The sequence below is a fragment of the Felis catus genome, chromosome A1 (assembly GCF_018350175.1).
Source record: "Felis catus isolate Fca126 chromosome A1, F.catus_Fca126_mat1.0, whole genome shotgun sequence".
In the NCBI taxonomy this organism is placed as follows: Eukaryota; Metazoa; Chordata; class Mammalia; order Carnivora; family Felidae; genus Felis; species Felis catus.
The window spans coordinates 199893191-199915889 of NC_058368.1; the positions used below are offsets into that span (position 1 = coordinate 199893191).

At 34.7% G+C, this 22699-nt stretch overlaps 1 protein-coding gene across 3 annotated transcripts in view; it reads right to left on the reverse strand.

Moving 5' to 3' along the window:
• The window catches only part of ITGA1 (integrin subunit alpha 1), a 158395-nt gene that overhangs the window by 8787 nt on the left and 126909 nt on the right, over positions 1-22699 (reverse strand). For all 3 annotated transcript variants that reach the window (XM_003981422.5, XM_045037296.1, XM_045037300.1), the window contains exons 18-27: positions 20684-20794; positions 18632-18841; positions 16795-16875; positions 12357-12433; positions 9383-9472; positions 7921-8023; positions 4398-4511; positions 2245-2349; positions 1978-2082; positions 744-836 (exon numbers count right to left, since the gene is read on the reverse strand). In XM_003981422.5, the coding sequence (XP_003981471.2) occupies positions 744-836; positions 1978-2082; positions 2245-2349; positions 4398-4511; positions 7921-8023; positions 9383-9472; positions 12357-12433; positions 16795-16875; positions 18632-18841; positions 20684-20794 (1089 nt within the window). The remainder of the gene's footprint in view (positions 1-743; positions 837-1977; positions 2083-2244; positions 2350-4397; positions 4512-7920; positions 8024-9382; positions 9473-12356; positions 12434-16794; positions 16876-18631; positions 18842-20683; positions 20795-22699) is intronic.

The following is a 22699-nucleotide window of genomic DNA, read 5'->3' on the forward strand; positions in this document are numbered from 1 at the left end:
GAGTTGGACTCTTAATTGACTGAGCCACCCAGGCGTCCCTGAAATAAGAAATTTTTAAGCAACATCTGAATGTTAGGTAGCTCTTAAATAAAATGTTATGACTCACACTATCCACATGGGATATTTAAACTCTCCCATGAGAAGAGGAGAAATCATGCTTATATATCCACATCTATAATTAGTACTCTGGCCTTATTTTATAATAATACAGTAGGAAAAAACTCAAACCATTTTATTTTTACCAATGACTAAAGTGTGAATTTGTATGAGGGAATAATATCTCATTTTTGCTTCAGATTTCCCAATGACTAAATGAAGAAAACCTTTAAAAATTTACATTTATTTCTGTACAGTGTACCATTACTTTCTGTAAAGCATTTTTTAAGTTTGCTCTTCAAATGTCAATTGCATTTTATAATGTTGGTTTTTAAGGAGGTAAATTACAAATGCATCATTTGTTATCAAGGTGAAAGTAAAAACATCAATTTATTGTGATAGTTACTTACAAGCAGTAAAGTCAAACGTGGCATGTTAATTGTAAATATCATGGTTTTTTCCCAGTTTCTTACAAAGAAGACTGAAATCACACTTGAAGCTAATTAAGTATAATTTGAAGCAAAAAGTGTCTGTTACTCAGTGACTGGCTAGTCACTGTTTTAGGGACTATAAGCAATTATAAAACGTTGTGTCACAAAATCCAGAGTGAAATGTATAAGGCTTTCAAAACTTAGAGTTGTACTTACCTCTCTTTTTTGATTGCCAGTACTTAAAATCAGTAATGTATTTTCACTCTGAAGGTCTGCCCTTACAGTAAGATTTAAGCTCGAAAAACGTGCCTGAAAAGCAAACAGGATTTATTTTCAATATATTATGCTAATCACAGTGAGAGCTAGTCATGCTTGAGCTAGTGCGATTTTTAAAATTGAGATTTTCCTGAGAGACTAAAAACACTGGTTTTGTTAACATCCAGATGGGAATGGTGGTTTCAAATGATCACCCTCCCCTCCTCTCTGCACTCGAACTGTCACTTAGATCCTTGTTATAGAATGAAAAATTTTCAAAATCATTTTCTTCAGATTTATCCTTAGCAAAACCAAATCTCAAGCCACGCCCCACTTTCATGTAGCTAGCTAGGTATGAAACAGCTATGCTCTGGTAACGAAGTTTATACAGAAGCTTTTTAGGATTAAACGTGAAATTGCCAATACCCAATAGTTTGTGATTTACAAAATAGCAACTTAATATGGTCAAACCTAAAAATGGAAATTTTATATAATTCACCACTTGTAATAGAGACACAAATCACACAAAATACAATGGATTAAGTTTTAAAGTAGTTTGTTGCCAGACAGATTTGACTACTAGGAGCTAAAAAATGTCCTAAATATAAATATATTTATATTTATATATGTCATATTATATAAATATAATATATACATAAATTACATAAATGTATCAATAAATATAAAATATATATAATATAAAAATAAATATATATCTGTAAGTATATATACATAGTACATATAAATGTGTATGCATGTGTGTGTGTGTGTGTGTATATATATATGTAAAGTCTGATCTAATACGATGAATCCATAATATACGTTAGGTCTATTTGTTGTTAATGGTGTCAAGGATTGTCTCTCTATAATTCCTTGTCCCTTAACTGAGTTCTAAAGTAGGAAGATAAATTCAAACTTTAATACTGCATAGGTATTTATTTCTAGATGTGCAAAAAAATAATAAGAGAGACTGATAAAAGAGTATATATCTGAAAGGGTACGTTTGAGATAACTTAGTTGCCAACAGACAAGGAAAAATGAGACCCAAATCATTGGTTCAATAGAGCTGGAGCTTGGACCACATTTTAAAAAATATTTCTAGTTCTTTCTACAGAAGCACTCTGCTTTGCACATACTAAGTAACGAACAAATATTTGTTAATTCAATAATAGCAGAGAACAATGCAATCACTTACTTTTATAAAAGTTGGTTTCCATAAGATAAGTGAAACATTCACTTGGCTCATGTCAGAAGGAATCAAATTACACGTGATTGTAGCAAATTTACATGTGCTGCAGTCCTGTTTAAATGTCCAGAGGTATATATTAGTATCTTTGCCATTTAATAAAAAGATAACATATTAAAATATTCTAAAAGATAGTAATTTTTAGATTGATATTGAATTTATTCACTTAAAAAGCATGAGATAAAAGTAGCACTTGTCTTGGTTATCTGAATTTACCAGAATTGTGCCTCGTTTGAGATCTTCAGATTTTGATATAATCATTTGCTTCCCAGAGTTGATACCAAGCGGGTCCTGAAGGCTACTGGGTCTGCAGTTTGCATTCTAAGAAATGAAAGTATTTCTTTTATCAGACAATGCCAGATGTCAGAGGGAAAAATGACTTAGTACAATAATGTGAAGAATCTGTGAATGACAGCCATTGTCAGAGATGTAAGATGCATCTTCATAAATGTGCAATATGGAAGAAGCTATTCTGTAGCAGCCATATACACCCACTCCCAGATTATAATTACGCTAGCATGCTACTTTTGAATTTTGATAGATATCACTGAGGTTGTTTTGGAAACAGAAGGATGTTAGTAGAAAGCACTATTGCATAATTCATACACTCATTAAATTATTTTTTTCATGGGTGGCTCAGTCGGTTGGGTGTCTGACTTCCTTGCCTAGCTCAGGTCATGATCTTGTGGTTTGTGGGTTCAAGCCCTGTGTCGGGCTCCATGCTGACAGCTCGGAGCCTGGAGCCTGCTTCAGATTCTGTGTTTCCCTGTCTTTCTGCTCTGTTTCTCTTTCTCTCTCTCTCTCTCTCTCTCAAAAATAAATACACATTAGAAAATTTTTTAAAAAAATTATTGTTTTCATCAAACATTAGTTTGTAAATTCCCATAATACAAAGGGAGAAAAGAACTTAAAAACTCTACTGAAAAAAAAAAGGGGTTAGCATTTGTTATTCAATATGATGGCTCATATGATGGTTTGTGAAACAAACAAAAAAGAGAGGAACTTTTGTCTGTATTTATGTATCCATCCAATAATATTTTGTGAGTCTCTAAACACCAAGAACAAGACACTTGGTCTATGTGGGAGGAAGATGTAAGTAACCTATAAAGGTTAAAATGGCAGGTTTACAAGACAGCTAGTGCTTGGATTGGTTTTCTAGACTTGCTCTAATAAAGCTCTTGCTCATCAAGACTCTCTACATCCTTGATAAAAGGTAGTAAGGATAAAGGTTCATAAGTAATAGGAAAGGTACAATTTTAATTTTTCCACATGCCCACAAATCTTCCTTTTTGGGATTAGAGAGAAATGGTAGAGCTTTAATTTTTCCTTGCTTATAGGAGAGCATTTAAATATTATAATCCAACTATCACTATTGCTATTTTTTGATTTCTGAGAACAATTTAACTTAAATCTCTGAAAAGAAGATTGTCAAATGTTGAAAATATGCATGCATTACTTGAATATTTATTACAATTTTCTATGTCTTAGAGACTGAACCATAACAATTTACCGCATTGACTCATTCAAAGCTATAGGTACAAAGTGGGTGTGATATTGCTACTGTTTGGGATAAGTGAGTAAATAGTACTGTGCTGTTTTATGTGCAGCTGTGTGTGTTCTTAGGAGCAATCAAAAGTCTTCTTACAAAGCTGTTTGATCACCTCAAACAAATTAAAGCTATAACAATATAACACACATTTTAAGGCACAAGTCAACAAGTAGTTATCTAAAATCTACTCTGGTGGATATGATTTCAAAAACATATGCCCAAGTCCTAGCACCTGGAACCTGTGAATGTGACCTTGTTTGGAAACAAGGTCCTTGCAGATGTAATTAAAGATCTCCAGATGAGGTCATTCTGGATTTAGAATGGGCTCTAAGTCCACTGGTGAGTGTGTAATGAGAGACAGAAGAGGTGAAAGCACAGGAACACGAGGAAGACAGGCATGTGAGGACAGAGGCAGGGATTGCACTTATGCCACCACCAGCTAATGCACGCTCAGTGGTGACAGCAGCCACCAGAAGCTGGGAGAGAGGCACGGAACAGATTCTCCCTCTGAGCCTCCAGGGGGAACGAGCATTGTTGACACCTTGATTTTAGACACTGGCCTCCAGAACTGTGTGAAAATAAATTTCTGTTGTGTCTAGCCACCCAATTGGGGTAATTTGTTACCACAGCAGTTGTAGGAAACTAACATACCTACTAAGTAGTCAGTGGAAGTCATTATTATTATTTAAAGTTTTCTAAATACTTCTCCATGTTACTTTGGTAAATTCTTTATCAGAAATGGCACGCAAAACAAAAGGCTTTAAATACATACTGAAAAGGATAACAATAATGATGTAATTCCAAGGCACACATGACTTACATTAGAAGATGACCATCCACTTGGGTATAGCACAGGATAACCGTCTGATGTCGAGTTGGGAAATGAAATTGACAGCTTAAGTTCTGGCATCGGAAAATGTCCACTTTTTCTAATCTACAGGAAAAAAAAATAGAAAGGTTAATCCTCTGTTCCTCTTCCAGTAGCACCCTTTCTGTATTATTCAGAATGCCTGTTCTTAATTGATGAATTAAATTGTGAAATATTTTGAACCCGAAAGTGAATTCAGACAGTTGATGGCACTGGACAGAGAACTGAAATAACTAAGCAAAAAATAGGGATGTTCAATAGTGGCCATATGTATCAGCTACAAATATATATTGTTCCTTCACGCTCCCGCTCCCACTCCCAAAATAGGACTGGGATTAAGGAAATTCAGAATTAATTTTTTTTTGTCAATTTACCATGCTTATCATCTTTTTGGACATACTAGTTAGTCTTTTGGAGGTGGGAAGGAAGGAGAACATTTATTTACTCGATCGACTCAGAACAAGAGAGCATATTTTGTTTGCTTCAATGTGCTTGCCATAATTTCCTAAGACCACAAATCGTCCCTCAGCCCAGCTACATGGGATCTGTCACCACTGCACAGGCAAACCAGATATGCACCTGCTTCCTTGCATAACTGTATCCCCAGCTATGGCTACTGGGTCAATAACAATCGATAATCTGGTTGGATGAGAGTCACATTGCCTCTCCTCTCAATGCCCATCTATTTTTATCCATTAAGCTGAAATTCAAACTTACTATCACAGCATGCCACCAAAGGTGAGTGTAGCCCATAGAGAGGGATGCTCAAAGTTGGGCAGGATGAGGTTCAGCAGGAACCTGAATTTACTGTTCAAAAGTCCTCACAGGTAGAAGAGGTGCAATCAAATTGGAGCAACCAGGTGCTATAGCCCTCTCTTCTTCCACTCAAGCATAATTTCCAGGATCTATGCCTTCTTCACAGCCTTCCTGGGCCAAATCCTTAGGGGAGTAGGAAGCTTCTTAATCTACAGATGCCAGGAAATCCAACTGATCTACCTAACTGAAACTTCTGGACAGAGAGCTACACAGATCTGAAACAATTCCCTGTGGTTGCCAAATCTAAATGCATCCCTTAATCTTGGAATTCTAGAAATTCCTGACCAGCGGTGCCTGGCTTCTTAACCATGCTCTTTGACACTCGCCTTCTTATTGTAATATGCCCTGAACTTCCCTGCCATGGCCTCCCAGTCTAATTCCATCTGTTTTCTTCCAAAATGTAAAAAAAAAATCATGTAATTTGTAATTAACATTCATTTTCTCTGATTAAAAACAAAGTTCTTTACAGAAATATTGGAAAATATTGAAAATAAACAGAAGTTTCCTACAGTTGTACTACATTGGTGACATTTTAGTGTACAATTTACCTATCACTTACATTTATGCATATATTATAAAATTTGTATCATATAAAATATAAAATTTGGCATCTCACTTGTAAAATGTATTGTCATGGTATTTTCCTATAAACTTAAAGAACATTTAAGAATATGACTTTTATTAGCTGCTTAATAATAATCACAGTATCAATATTTACTTATGTTAAACATTTATTTATATTCCGGGCACTGCTTGCATTATTGCCTTTAACCCTTTAACAGCCCTATGAGGTAGATTCTCTTATTACCCCTATTTTACCTATGAGGAAACAAGGTTAGAATGAGAATAAAGAACTTCCATGATCACAGAGCTTATAGATAGCAGAATCAAGATTTCTTTAACCTAAAATATGCCCTCTGTGGGGCATCTGGGTGGCTCAGTTGATGGAGCATCCAACTCCTGATTTCACTCAGGTCATGATTCCAGGGTCCTGGGATGGCACCATGTGTTAGGTGTGGGGCCTTCTTAACATTCTTTCTCTCTCTCTCTCTCTCTCTCTCTCTCTCTCTCTGCCTCTCTCCCCTGCTTATATGCTCTCTCTCTCTAAAATAAAAAAATTAAATTAAATTAAATTGGCCCTCTGAACTATTATTAATAGCTGTCTCTCCATTGAATAACTATATGATAATTTATTTAAGCAATTTCATGTGGTTAAGCTTTTAGATTGTGCCCAGGTTTCAATTTTTAAACTACTATAAATGACACTGATAAGAGTATCTCCCAGGGGTGCTTGGCTGGTTCAGTCAGAAGAGCATGTGACTCTTGATCTTGGGGTTGTGAGTTTGAGCCCCATGTTGGGTGTAGACATTACTTAAAAATAAATAAATAAACTAAAAAAAAAAGAATATCTCTGAGAATAAATCTTTCTACCACCAATAATTTCCTATAGTAAATTTCTAGCAGTAAATTCACTGGCTCTCACCTAAGAAAATGTTCATATTATTTTTTATTCCATTACTCCAATTTTAGATTTTATTCCAGAAAAAATAATCAGACATACAAAATATTATGCTCAAGGATATTCTTAACAATGTTATTTCTATCAACATTATTTACAATAGTTTGAGAGTACATGTTTCAAGTTTGGTCCCTAATAAGTAACAACATATGAAGATCTATAATGTTAAAAATTCCTCTCTTTTTTCTCTCCTTCCTTGTGTTTTGCTGAATTCTTTAATCTGGGAATAGCAAATGGAGTTAGAAGAACTTGGCAGCCTAAATTTCAAAGATTTATCTCAGTAATGAAGTGACTGGCATTCATACTAATTTCTAGAGTATGGCTTGTCATAGGAATTTCAGCAAGGAGCACAGATGAAAACAATGGAACGCATCTTGAGAGTATACAATTATTTCACTTTGTAAGAGAACTTCCTTTCTCACTGGAAAGAGATTAAGACCATTTTCACCTATAATAACATTGCATTATTCATACTTCTGAATATATATTTAAATTCATCATTTGAATTGGACCCTCTTTTACTTGAATAACATACTTGAGTCTGTGTCTGTAAGTAGGCATTACCTAAAATGCAAGTCTGGCTCAATTCCGTAATTGTTTGCTATAGTGGTTAGGAAAGTTCATTATGATGAATTCAAAGAGAAAAATAAATGTAACAGAAAACATCACTTAAGGATGTGGTACAAGGAACATATGAAAGGTAGCAATGAGCTGAAGGAGACACATATTTATTTGTTGAGTAAAGGAAAATATTACCAAGACATCTGAAGTAATCAATTTTCTGAAATAGTCATAATTATTTTTTAAAGTGTTTTTTTTTCATTCACACTTGCAATGCAAATAAAGTCTACAGGTTTATAGGTAGTATCTCTTTGGTTTTAGAAGTTTATTTTTTCTAGGAAGTCATCTAACTGTGTCTTAGGAGGAAATTAGAAATTTAGATTTTTAAAATTGCTTCAAAGTATAAATATCAATAATTATTTAAATAAAATTACTTCAAAATAGTGAAATTATAAAAAAATATTCTGGAATATAGGGATTAACTGTTGAATCAGCAGGTTTCTATGTGTCTGTTAATACTTTAATTTATAAACTTACAAATTATTCCTTTACTATACTGATTTAGAGGTAATTTCTTACCAAGTAGAAGACATTAATTTCATTTCCAATGTCCTCAGTAGAATTAATAACTTCAGGGACTGTCTCATTGGCCGCAATTGAAATATGGTATTCACTCGCAGAGCTGAGAATTAATTGAAAGAAGAAAAACAAAACACAACAAAGCTTAACTTTTATTTGACCTCATTCTTTTTCTTTATACTAGGTAATCCCACAAAAAGTACTTGTACAAATTTCAAATTGGAGGCAAATTCTTCTACTCTGAAACCTAAAATTAAATCTTTGAGGAGGATGAGAAAGATTATATAATTTCACTCAATAATCACTAATGTTTATTTGGTCTTAAAATGCTAAAATATACATAGTTTTTAAACTGAAAGTTTCATTGTTACCAAGTATAAAGTTTCCACTAATTCACTAATATCATTTACATTTAGTGAATAATGAGACTAAAAGTTGGTATTTTTCATAGTGCTGAAATTTAATAGATTTAAAAAATTGTTAACCTTTTCACATTAAAGTCCTATATTACTGCCAAACTTAAAAATTCGATCTTTTCCATAAAATTCTCCATGTTCTTTGGATGAACTTGGTGGAATTTAGTATAATAAAACAAATAGGTATTTGCCAAAATTCTATTTTAATAAAATGAAAAATTCTTGGAAAATCATCGTACCAAGAGAAGTGGTAACAGCAAGATAGAAAACAGCAAATAGAATTCGGAGGCTAAGTAATATACACAAAATTTATGTGTATATCCTATAATCCTCACATTTTTGTTGTTTGTTATCAGAAAAAGCAAAGTGCCATAGAAAATAAATTAATAAAATGATCAGAATTTCACACTAAACTGTGAAAGTATAAGAATCATATACTTACACTTTCTGTATACATTGCACATATTTATTTAACGGGAGCTTGGAGTCTTGCTTAAGCAAGAGAAATTATAGCGGGAAATTTTGCCAATACGATTTGTGTTTGGATAGATCAGAAGTTCTTAGGGGAAAGGACAGTTTAGAATAATGCAAGAAATAAACAGCTCTTGTCAATGAGAAATGATTTCATCTTGTGTGTCCAGAATGGGCAGGCTGACTAGATCCCTCACAATGAGAAACGATGGTCAAGAAACATGCTGGTGCCCTCTAAGAACAGTGCCATTTGTGACGTACTTCTAGATCTGCAGCTTGCATTTATGACAGAAGACTGGACTGCTAATGTAATCCAGGATGATTAGCACCTCACATTTAAAATTATTTAGTAGGCTTGGCCTCTGACTTTTGAGTGCAGGAGAATTACCTGGAGGGCTTGTTTGACACAGATTTCTGGGCCCCAGAGTTTCTGATTCAGTGGATTGGGGTGGGGCTAAGAATCTGCCTTTCTAACAAGTTTCCAGGTGCTTCTGACGCCCTTGGCCAGAGACCACACTTTGAGAACCATTGGGTTTGTAGACTGACATCAACATAAAAATGCAGTTTCCTCCTACCTGTAAAACTGAAGTCCAACTTCATATTTTACTGGGATAGAAATATTAACTTCATTATCAAAAAGGGCTTCAGGAGGCTCTTCACTGTCACTAGGAAATACACAGCACATTTGGACAAATCATTAAACCATTGACTATTTAGAGACATTTCTGAGCATTTGAAAGGGAAGTTTATTTTGGCAACTAAATAAAAGGATAAACAGGTAGAATTCTTAAAAAATTTTTTTTAATGTTTATTCATTTTTTAGAGACAGGAAGAGACAGAGTGAAAGTGGGGGAGGGTCAGGAGAGAGGGAGACACAGAATCTGAAGCAGGCTCCAGGCTCTGATCTGTCAGCACAGAGCCCGACGCAGGGCTTGAACTCATGGACCGTGAGATCATGACCTGAGCCGAAGTTGGACGCTTAACCGACTGAGCCACCCAGGCGCCCCAAGGACAGAATTCTTGTTTCTGTTGTTGTTGTCATTTTTAAACCAGGGTGGGGAGGGGGGGTGGGTATTATTAAATTTCCTAAGCTGATTCTGAGCTGCAGCTTGGGTTGAAAACTACACCAATTTAGTCCAAGGTTTCTCAAACTTCTTTAGAAGGATTATGATAAATATCCTTGGGTCAATTGTTAAATACGCAGATTATTGGGTTTCTCTTCTTGAAATACAGATTTAGTAGATCTGAGTTGGGGCCTAGGAATTTGTGTTTTTAACACAAATCATACAAGTGATTCTAATTTATTCTTTATAGACAAGGACCTCACCAAAAGACTCAACTAGGGTCACATGGTGGAGAGTCAATATAAAATCTTTGATCTTCTTGTTTTAATAGTCTTTCTGTGCTTATTGCTTGATGCTTATGTTATTTGTTCAGAATATATTTATTCCTTTGATTTAAGTTGTCATTTCAATTATGTATTATGTAAACACATATGTATGTTTATACATACATATGCGTATCTCATACTCCCCTGTATTAAAAAAAAAAACACACATGTGAGGTATGTAACAGTTACCAACACTGGCTCTGGGGCCAGAGTGCATGGGATTGTTCTTGAACATTAACACACTTTAATCTCTCTTTGCCAAGGTTTCTTAAAATTATTTAATCTTTCTTTGCCAAGGTTTCTTAATCTATAAAACAGGGATTTATCAATAAATAAATAATTATAATAAGTGCCAAGTGCTTAACATTGTGCCTAGATGTAAGAAATATCTAATGAGAGTTAGATTTCATTATTTTTATCACATACCCCCTCCACCGAGTGACCAAGCACCTAGCATCTGGTCCCACAGAATGGACAACAAGGACATTTTAATGGCTCTGCTATTCCCAAGTGTATTAAGTAGCTTTGTGCAAGCTAAAGGGCAGTGAAGGCAGCACCTTGCTTTGGGTGATAGATATTTATGTGACTGGGCTTTTGCTATGGATGGTCTCCTCTTCTCCCACCTGTTCCCTGCTGTAGCTAAATTAATCTTCCTAAGAAACAGCTCTGTATATATGACTTCACCCCTCAAAAACTTTTCTGGCTTCTTAGGACTTGCTCAGTTAAGAAAAAATGCCTCATCCTGACATTTCAATACATTTCAACACACATTACCACAACATGGTAAAATGCACACCTTCTGTTTATCTTCTGTTACTCCTTTATGTATTCTCTATATGTGAGCTACAATGGATTATCTAGTATTCCACCAATAGATCTAGTGGTTCATCTTTGAGTTTTTGCTCAAGCTCTATATTTTGTCTAAAATGCTCTACCTAATTCTATTTACCAACCTCTCTGTGAATTGTTACCCACCCTTTAAGGTCTTTCTCAATTACAATTGTCTTGATAAAGTTTTCTTGGGGTCTTATTGCCCAGTAGATATAATTTCAACCTCTGTTTAAAATTTAAAATTTCTGATACATGGTTTACATTTTTCGAATGAATTTTCCTTGTTCTACCCTATATTATAATAATTTATATACTAGTCTCAGTGCCCTGCTATAATTTTCACCCTATGAGGAGGTTCATGCCCATATTAATTTTTCTATTCCCTATTGTGGACTAATTTAATACCTTGTCCATAGATGTCAAATAAATATTTGTTGAGTTAAACTGAGCATACAGAATTCATTTACACATTATTTTCTCACTTATTCATTCACTCTATATTAATTCAGTATGAGGGATCATGCTAGTTACTGGGGAGTAAAGCAACAAAAGATAGAACTTTATCTCAAGTTTATGGTCCAGTGGATGATTACACTTAGAAGAAAGTTAAGACACTATTTCAATTTCCTCATGAGCCTTTCATTTTTAGTCTGGGTATTCTATGATATCTTTCAGAAGCTCTGACTTCTTTGTATAAAATATATTAAACTACAAAAAGGTATCATAAAACTTTAAGTCTAGGTGTGCCTGGGTGATTCAGTCGGTTAAACGTCTGATTCTTGATTTCAGTTCAGGTCATGATCTGATGGTTTGTAGGATCAAGCCCTGTGTCGGGCTCCAAGCTGACAGCATGGAGCCTGCTTGGGATTCTCTCTCTCCCTCTCTCTCTGCCCCTTCCCCATTCATGTGCTCTCTCTCTAAAAAAATAAAATAAACTTAAAAAAAAAAAAGAGCCTTTAAGGACATCTAACGATTCAGTTGACTCTATGGGCTGCCAGTAAAAATTAAATTAGCAATCCTGTAAACTTCTAAATAAATTTAAATGAAATTTGGCAGATATAAGTGATGTATGATTGCAATATGTTTTACAGCTCCTAGACCAATGGCTTAATCTAGTTAGGTGTATTAGTTCCATTAAATAAAAATTTCTTTATTTTTAATTGTTCATAAGGATGTTTTTGTTAACTAAAGGGGTTCATTGCCTTCTACTTTTACTGATCATCATAAAAGTTGTAAGTTCCAGTGAATCTATAAAGCAAAATATTCTAAATACATGGAAGAAATTATACACTTATAACACATACAGTCATGCATACATATCGACCAACCTTGTTGCACTTAAATGAATGGTCACATTTTCCATGAGATAAGATGTGTTAAACTGAAATAATATTTTGAAAGTAACCTATGAAATAAAAATATTTTTAGTTTAGTAGCAGATAAAGAAGTAGAATGTTTACATTGATTAAAATGTTTAATTACATTAATGATATTACTTAGACTCAAATTATAAAGTTATTTACAAAATCTTACCTTATAAAATAAAACCTCATCACATCTCAAAAATTGAACAAGATATACATGTACTTTTAAACTTTGATTTTAAAGGTCTTTTAATCAATTTAGGCTCATTCATAGAAGGGATGAATGGTGTCATGAGAACTAGAATTCAGGTGTCATGAGATTTGTATGGTTGTACCATATATGTGTGGAGTTTTCTTCTGTATTTTCTTCTCTTACATATATTTTGAGCTACATTAAAAAACATTTTTTAAAGAATCCTCAGCTCTGCTGTTTTCTTCTTGCTTTGAAGTAGCAATCATAATCCCAATAGAAGCTTTATTGGGTGGGCTTGAACTACAATACTTTACAAAGGGTCAAACTGCCAGAGTCTCTCAGTGAGCTCCTTTTTGTTCTGCTTTTCCTTAGCTCCCTGACTGGTGTGCACATATAAGTCTTGGAATTTTTTATGAGTCTTCAGAACTAGGAAAGATGCTAGCAGAAAAGTAAGGCTAAAGAAGGTGCCCATTCCATTTTGACCTGATACTGAAATGCTTAAACTATAAATATAGATTTTGAAATCAAAGTATATTCTAAGTGCAAAGCCCATGCAAAAATTACTTGAAAATTATCTTCCCATTTCTCTATTGATGGCATGAGAAACTTTGATTTGAGCTTTTAGCAAGGAATTTCTAAAGAAAGAAAAAAATGCTTGAGAAATAATTAAGATTGCAATCAATATCTCTAAATGGCTGAAATGTAACATTTTTATTTCCATGTCATTATTCTTTAAGAAATGGACATAATTCTATGGTTAATTAAAGTGGTCAGGGGAAAGTGTAGACATGAGTCGACATTCACTATTTCCATGTAAAAATGGAAATTATGGGTGTACTTTTTCAAATATGATATATGCTTTATGGATTGATAGGGAAGAAATGCAATTTCACAGTAAATTTTATTTGGGATAGTGAAGAAATAGATTCCAAAAGTAAACTGGCACATCTAGTTAGTTTCATAGCTAAACTGATTTACTGAATTCAATGATAATTACAGTCATTTGTAGTTTCTTCAATCACCAGTAGCCATGCCACATGTGTCAAGGGAAAAGGCCTTTCATAATTCTCATTTGCAAAAGAAAAGCTAAGTGACTTCATTATATATGTGCCATTTCCAGATGTCCAACTCCGTTTATCAACTTCTTAGGATGTGCGATGAAGATGACAAAGATCTGTTTTGAAGTCTTATATTACAAAATATTATAATGTAAAGAAGCTGAAATAAGTATTTGAGATAGTATTTCTCTCTCTCTCCCTTTTTTAAGACTAAGGCATGTAAGTAAAGTATCTTCTTATCTCAATCACTTTGACTAAATATTTCCCTCATTAACTCCATATGAATGGAGGAGGAAATATTCATACTGAAAAGCAACTTTCAATGAAAATATATGCAAATATGTTGTTTATCATTAAATGAAATAATTATTCTCTGTTTTTCATGGAAGTGAATATGGTCTTTAAAAAGACATGAAGGCACTCTCCTCACTTGTGTTCAACTACTACTGTAGGTTCTAGCCAGGGCATTTAGGTAAGAAAAAAAAGAGTGCTCCTATTTGCAGATGACATGATCTTGTATATAGAATATCCTATGGAATCTTCTAAAGAACTATTAGAACTAATAAATAATTTCAGCAAGATTTCAGGATAAAAGATTAGTATTTAAAAATCATTCATATTTCTATACATTAGCAATAAATAATCTGAAGACAAATTTAAGAAAAGAATTTCATCCAAAACAGCATTAAAAAGAATAAAATGCTTAGAAATATATTTAACAAAGGAAGTGCAAAAGTTGTATTCTGAAAAATAGAAAGCATTTTTGAAAATAATTAAATATCTAAATAAATAGAAAGACATCCCATGGTAATGGATCAAAGACTTAATATTTTTAAGATGGCAATACTTCCCAAATTGATACACAGATTCAATGTAATTCCTATAAAACTCCTAGCTGGCTCTTTTTTTTGTAGAAAATGACAAGCTGACCCTCAATTCCAAATGAAAATACAGGGGACTGGAAAAGCCAAACAATGTTGAAAAAGAGAACATAGCTAAAAGACTTACATTCAGGTTTCAAAACTTACCAAGAAGTTATAGTAATAAAAACAGTGTGCACTAACAAGGGTGCCTAGGTGGGGTGCCTCAGTTGGTTAAGCGTCTGACTCCTGATTTTGGCTCAGGTGGTGATCTCATGGTCAGTTGTGAGAACCAGCCTCCCATCAGGCTCTGTGCTGAGCTTAAAGCCTGCTTGGCATTCTCTGTCTCCCTCTCTCTCTGCCCCTCCCCCACTCACACACACATGCACATGCTCTCTCTCTTTTTCTCTCTCTCAAAATAAATAAATAAACATTCAAAAACAAAACAAAATGGGGAACTTGGGTGGCTCAGTCAGTTGAGTGTCCAGCTCTTGATTTCGGCTCAGGTCAAGATCTCACGGTACATGAGGTTGAGCCCTGCGTCAGGCTGACAGCACAGAGCCTGCTTGGGATTCTCTCTCTCCCTCTCTCTGCCCCTCCCCTGCTGATGCTCTTTCTCTCAAAATAAATAAAAATAAATAAATAAATAAATAAGTAAATAAACAAATACAAAACAAAACATGTGTACTGACATAAAGATAGACACAGATCAATGAATACAATTGAGTCAAAAAATAAACAGACTTTCAATAAAAGTGCCAAGACAATGGGGGAATGAATAACCTTTTCAACAGATGGTGTGGGGCAACTTAATACACACACACAAAAAATAAAGTTGGACTCTTTCTTACACCATACACAGAAATTCATCAAAATGGATCATAGACCAAAATGTAAGAGCTAAAAGTATACAGCTCCTGGAAAGAAACATAGGAGTACATCTTTTGATCTTGGGTTAGCAAAGCACAAGTGACAAAAGAATAAATACATTAATTGGACTTCATCAAGGTTAAAAACTTCTGTGTTTCAAAAGACATCATCAAGAAAGTGAAAAGACAACAGAATGGGAGAAAATATTTACAAATCATATATCTGATAAGTGACTTGAATGCAGAATACATGAAGAGCTCTTATAACTCAGTAATAAAAAAAGACATCCCAATTGAAATATAAGTAAAGGATCTGAATAGCTATCTGTCCAAAGAAGATATATGCACAGTCAGTAAGCACATGAAAAGATGCTCAACATCATTAGCCATTAAGGAAATGCAGATCAAAACGACAATGAGATACTACTTCACACCCACTAGGAGGGCTATAATTAAAAAGATAGGTGATAACAATGTTGAGAAACACATACATCGCTGACAGGAATGAAAAATGGTGCGGTCACTTTGGAAAACAGTTTTCCAGTTTCTCAAAATGTTATATGTAATGATCATAGAACCCAGGAATTCCACCCAAAGAGAACTGAAAAACATATGTCCACACGACAACCTGTGCACAAATATTCATAGTATTATTCATAGTAGCCAAAAAGTAGAAACAAATGCCCATCACCTGATAGATGACTAAATAAAATAGGATACATCCACAAAATGGAATATTATTTGGAAATGAAAAGGAACTATTGATACATGTATGAGCCTTGAAAACATCATGCTAAGTGAAAAAAGCCAGTCATAAATGACCACAGAATATATGATTCTATTTATAAGAAATGTTCAGGACAGACAAATCCATAAAGAAAGTAGATTAGTGGTTGCCTGAGGTTGGGGGAAGGACTGGAGGAGAAAAAAGACAAGTAATTGGTAAGGTGTACAGAGTTTCTTTTGGAGATGTGAAAATGTTTTAACATTGATTGTGGTGATGGCTGTACAATTCACTATCTGGTGAATATATAAAAACACACTGAATTGTGCACTTGAATGAGTGAATTTTATGGTACGTGAATTATATCTCAGTGAGGATATTATTAAAAAAGAGAGAGAAATGAAAAAAAATTCTATACAAAGATCTAAACCAACCTGTTTGAAAGATTCGTTTTTTCTACAGGCCAGAAAAGCCTACTACTATCAGATACATTATTAAGTATAAATGTTTAATTTGGTTTTAATATTTGAGTTTGACTCATGCCATAATTGACTTTTGATTCCAACATCTCAATATTGTGAACTCAAACTTCTCATCTATATCAGGCTGAAATACCATTAGAGGGATTTATATATTTAACTTTGAATACGGTATTTTTCATATCAAATTGCCACATGTATGTTTTATAATCTGCTTACCTCTTCTTCTCTTCTCAGGAAGGGATATCTAATTTTACATGTGAGATTATGATTGGACTCACAACTGTCTTTTTGGATAGCCTTGGAAGAAAGAGTAAACAGAATTAGAGCAGACACACAGGTGAAATACTGGAACTTGGTTTTCTAGAATTTTTCCAGGTATGCCTTGGATTCTGCCTTGCTAAGATCTGCCCCTCAATTTAGTTGGGAGAGTCACATTATTCTGTGATCACCTGTCTCACCATCCATGGAAAATCTGAAAACATCATGTAAGTTAAGGGAAACAGGGACAATGCACATCACATCTTATCCTGTCTAGACTTTCCAATGTAAAATGGAGGTACTAACAGCATGTACTGCACAGGTGACTAAATAATCCACACATATTACTCGGCCACATGGAAGCCCACAGTGAATACCTATCATAAGAAGAGTTCAGTGAAGTGGTAAGACCATGAGCTCTGATGTGACACCCCCAGAATTTAAATTCTGACTCCATCACTGTTAGCTTTCTCCTTGCCAAGACTCCTCACTTCTCTGAGCCTGATTTTCTGTCAGGTGAGGCTAGTGATACTCTATTTCATCAAATCGGAAATGCCACTGAGACTCACCATTATTTTGTGTACCAATAGGAAGGAAAAATAATGCTGCCAGCTAAATAAACATATCAACTGTAAAATGCAGTTATAGAAAGGTTAAAACATGACAGAAAGAGATTTTATTAGAATCTCTGTAGTACAATAATACCTATTTGCTTAATGAGAATTGAATAAGTGGGACCCTGAGAACAGTGTCTGGAATATAATATGACTCAAGAAAAGACTGTCATTATTATTACTATTGTTGTTACTGTTAAAAGATGTAGAGGCCTCTCTACCGAGGCCATGAAGTCAGTTGAAGAGAATACTGGCAATAATTTTTAATATAGTCCCCTTTCCAGAAAAAAATTCAGTGGTAATATTTTCCCAGTATCACTTTGCACATTTGGATTTATAATTAACATTCTTGACTGAATCTAAAATATGTGGTAGTAATGAAGGACATATTTTTAAGCTCTGTTAGTCATCATGTCCTTAAATGATATCCTAATAAATGGAGACACATATCAGTGAAAGTCTGAATTTACAGAAATTAGACAATGGAGTTTTAATATTATATTAATAAGGGTACTGGTTTTCAATATGAATCACATATATTACTAATTCATACATAAACAGAATCTTAAATAAAGGGGATTAATTCAGAGATAAGAATTAAAAGAAAAGTTCAAATTTGGAAGTGCTCATTATTATTCCTGATATAGCATCTTGTGCAGCTATGTTATTGCCAAGATAAATATTCTGTCATGACAATGAGACATTACAAGTTAACACCTCTTTTAACAATGTAAGGATTTTACATAGAAAATGAAAAATGCTATCTTGATGTTTCTTTATGTAAACATGGGGTTTTTTTTTTGTTCCATGCATGCATTACTCTCTCTGTACGTCTATTAAACTATTTGACTTTGATTGTTATTTTGATATTTTTCCTTGACTTAGTCTCAATTTCACTGCATAATGCCTCCATGAAACATGATTTTGCTGCATCACAGTGATCCTCGCCTCATACTGAATCTGAAAAGAGTCACAGATCTCTACAGAAATCTATCAAAGCAAAACCTTTTTAAAAAAAGTTTGGCACTTTCACCATTTGTGAGTACTAATTTTTACAAAATGCTCTCTGTTCTTCTAAACCCAATTATTAGTTCTTCTAAAACAATTAGTTCAGTAGCAGGAAAAGTAGACTTAATAAATAATGATTATATGAATAGACAAACATAAAACTAAAAGTTTACCTCAATTCCTGAAAAAATTAGGTTTGGAGAATAATGCACTATGGTTCTGGTGTTATAGGCACTGTCCTTTTTGTTTTTGACTGTGAGACTAACATTGAATTTGTCATTGTGGGACCTGACAATAAGCAGGCCCTTTGCTGTGGTGGATACTTGCAGGGTGAGGTCCGAGATACATTTTTCCTTGTTTCCACAATCTTTGGCAAAGGGAATCTGAAATGGTCACAGAAAAGTATTTTTTGAAATTTAGTTAAGCATGATTGAAGATTAATTATTAACTTGCTGAGAAGAGAAAACATATTGCCAAACTTAGTTAAGCAAGTCACAAAGAGAACAGATTCCACTGCAGAAATCATAAGGAATTTTAGATTTATTCCTATAATTTATAGGGAAAAATAATAAACTTCTGGATATAAATTCTTCTAGTCCTTTAAATAATGCAATTTTCACAGATGTTTTTCACTGGCTTTAGTCTGCCAGACTAGAACAGTTTCAAGAAAAATCAAGTCAAGTACTCTAAGATCCAAATCTATGAGAGAATACTTTAATGCTCAACTCTGATTATGAGATTTCCTATTGAAAAGAATCAAATACTTAGGAATGTAACAGAGCTCAGTCAGAGGGTAGAAAATGGTCAAGCCACATAACTGGGAGCTTTCCCTGACTCCTCTTCTCATTAATCACACGCCGTTATCCAAACCTTCATTAAGAGCTATCCATTCTACCTTTCTTCTAAGTATCTTCCAACTATCTTCTCACCTCTAGTTACCATCACCTCTAGTCTAGTCATCCTTATTTCCTCCCTGAACTAATGCAACAGCTTCCTAAGTGGTCTCCTGCACCCACTCTAATTCCAATCATTTCCCTTCAATCATTTTCCACACTGCAGCTGTAGTAATCCTGAAAAAAAAATACAAATCCAGTGCTATCACTGAACCAATTAAAGGCATCCATAGCATTCTATTGCTCTTCAAAATATTTGTGCAGTAGCACAAAGTCCTGAATGATCTGGTTCCTGCCTATGCCTCCCACCTCATCCCATATCACCTTCCCCCCTTGCTCTTTAGCTTCAGCCACACTAGAGAGTTTAGTTTAGTTCCTTTGTGCCTCAGAACTTTTACACATATCCCTGTGCATGAAACACTGCTCCCTCCACTCCTCTGAATAGGATGGAAAATCCTCCTATGCTTCAGATCTCAATTTAAATATCACAGCTTCAGGAGAGCACCCCCTGGCTCTCTGCCTAGGCAAAAGTTCCCAGAGAACAATGAAGTTCTCCTCCAGAGCACATGCTTTACTTCCCACCTAATACTTGTTTCCTGGGTTGGTCTGTAAGCTCTGAAGTCTGGTACATGTAAGACACACAGTAAATATATTTGAAAGGAAGAAAGGGAGAGTGAAAGATATGGGTATGGGGAAAACGAATTCCCCATCCTTAATGTCTCCTCCATTGGTGCTACCCCATCCTTCTACTTGCTCACTTACTCCTTCTCAGGGGTGGGACACCAGATTTTGTGAATTTGGAAGCAGGAACATGGTGAACACAGCTCAGTCCCTTCCCGTCTCTCCTGCTCTTGGGGCAGCAGTGTGCCCACGGAAAGCATACATTCTTGGTCTATATCTCCATTCTGCAAGTTTTATGAGGTGAGCCCACACGAAAAAGGCCTGAGATTGATGAGCACTGCTGATGATATGTTTGGTAATCTGTGGTCTAAGCCTTGTTCAGTAGGAAGACACCCAGTATGCTGAAACCAAGCCCTGCCACTCAGTGTTTGTTGGTAACAAAGGGAGTTCCAGTAGGCCAACCCATGTCTTTCTTTCTATTGGTCTTAAATTCAGGAGAGATAAAAAAAAAAAAGGTGGTATTTATAAGTTCCCTTGAGCTCCAACAATAGGAAGTAGAAGAGTTGAGAAAAGTCTAGAAGAGTCTCATTCTTTTTGTAAAAAAAAAAAAAAAAAGATTTAGGGTTGTGTGTGTATGTCTGTGTGTTACAGGTTTCTCTCCCCAAGTATATTTACGTATACGTATTCTGAATTTTAAAAAATCTGACTTACATATTCATGTACTGAATTTGGTAGGGAATCATCAAGAACAGGCCCGTTTTCTGGATCAGTAAGATTAAAATCCAAAGTTATCCTCACAGAGTCCCGAAAGTCATGCTTGTCCTACAGGTTGAAACATAAAATACTTTATCATTGGTATCACATTACTGGATGCTCTGACCTTGTCATGGCTTCTTTCCTCTTGCTTCACTGGAGAGAGGTGGCCTTCTGCCTTGATAAGGGACATGGCTGGAATGCACAGGCTTCAGAGTATGACCAGTTGATTCACCTCTAGCTTCTTAGGGAGCCCTGCTGGAGTGATTGGGTGTGCCGTACTTTGCATAACAATATCTTTTCTCTTGAGACCTTAGGCTAAAAATTGCCATGTAATACTTCTAGGAAAGTCTCCCAACTTCAAAAGAGCAAACTTTATTTAAATTGAGTTGAATTTAATTAGCATAATATATGCCTGGAGTTGTAAGAATTTCATAATATAAAGTGATATGTAAGTAGTATGAATGCAATCAATATTGTTTTATACTATCATCAGCAATGGCCATTATTTATGGCATGTCCAGAATTATGAACTTTACAGACATTATTGAGAAGTATTTCAACATCCTCCAAGATGAATGACTCTTATAGTCATTATTTTACATTTGAAAAACTGGGCCTCTAAGAGACTAAACAAGTTGGTGAAAATCACTTGGAATGTGGGGAAGCCTTGCTATAAATTCCATCCTGGCTGACTCTGGAACAAATGTTAAAGTATCCATTTAAATGCAAAACAATTTTGGAAATTTTGAAACTGGTTCATACATAGTGCACAGACATAGCTAGATTCTAAATTTTGGACAAATATATACTACAGTTACTTCTATTAGGTTGGAGGCGGTGCCACATCTGGTTTCACGCCCTTTCGGATTTTATACAAGTTCGAACTCCTAAACGCTCAGTTCTGATGAAGTAGATAGGAGGATAACTCCAATTGTTTTTTCTGATTATAGATTGATGTTAGTGTTGACAGATAAATTGATTTCAATGTATGTCGTGGGGAATATTAACTTGAAAATCACTGAGGAGAAATACAGTACACCAGCAGGGCATGTTTTCTGTCACTTCCCTACCCCAACTATAATATTTTAAACATGTAGCATATGAATACATCAATAATACAGAAATAAGTCAGAGGTGGGAGAAACCTGGCCTGTTTCCTTTAAAATTCCAAGATCATGTACAAGCTCCAGGTCTGTCTCAGTCACTAAAATCAGTGTCTTCTCATAATATCCATTCTTCTCTCACTCTCTCTCTCTCTCTTTTTTTAAGTACCACGTACATTATAAGAAAATGTTTAAGAAACTCCTGCCCTTATTGGGAATGTTCCCCATTTACACAATGACTCAATAAAATGCATTTTAAATGGTCCAAAAGGGCTTCCTAGCCATCTCTGGAGATTAAGAATTTGCTTTCTAAGGCTCCTTCATCACTGTAATAGAAAGAAACTTAGGTATCATAAAGAAACTTAGGTTATCATGAAATAAAAAATAACAGATTTTTTCCTCTTCAATTTAAAGTCAAAGAGCAACATACATAATTCAGTGGATAAGAAGGGACTCGGGAAAGCATATGGCCCAAAAGTTTTCAGGGCATGTAGCCACTTATCTACATTTGACAGATGAGGCCCACAAAAGTTAAATGATGTTTTCAAGTTGAAAGAATAAATGAATGGATACAAGAAATGAGTAAGTGAATGAAGGCAGAAGGTCTCTTATCAACCAGTGCACTGTGCCTTTTGCTATTCCATAATATATGGGTATCTGATAACATACACACAGGGAAGATGAAAGATAGTCTTATGAAATGTATTTGGAAATGAGAAGATCAGGTCTGTGATCGTCTGATAAAAGTGACCAAATAAAATGAAGGTTATTTTGTGATGTGCACTCCAAAATAAAATAATATGGGTGACTTGAAATAAGACATCTGTGCTTTATTCTTGATTTGGAATAAAGCAACTATAACATATGA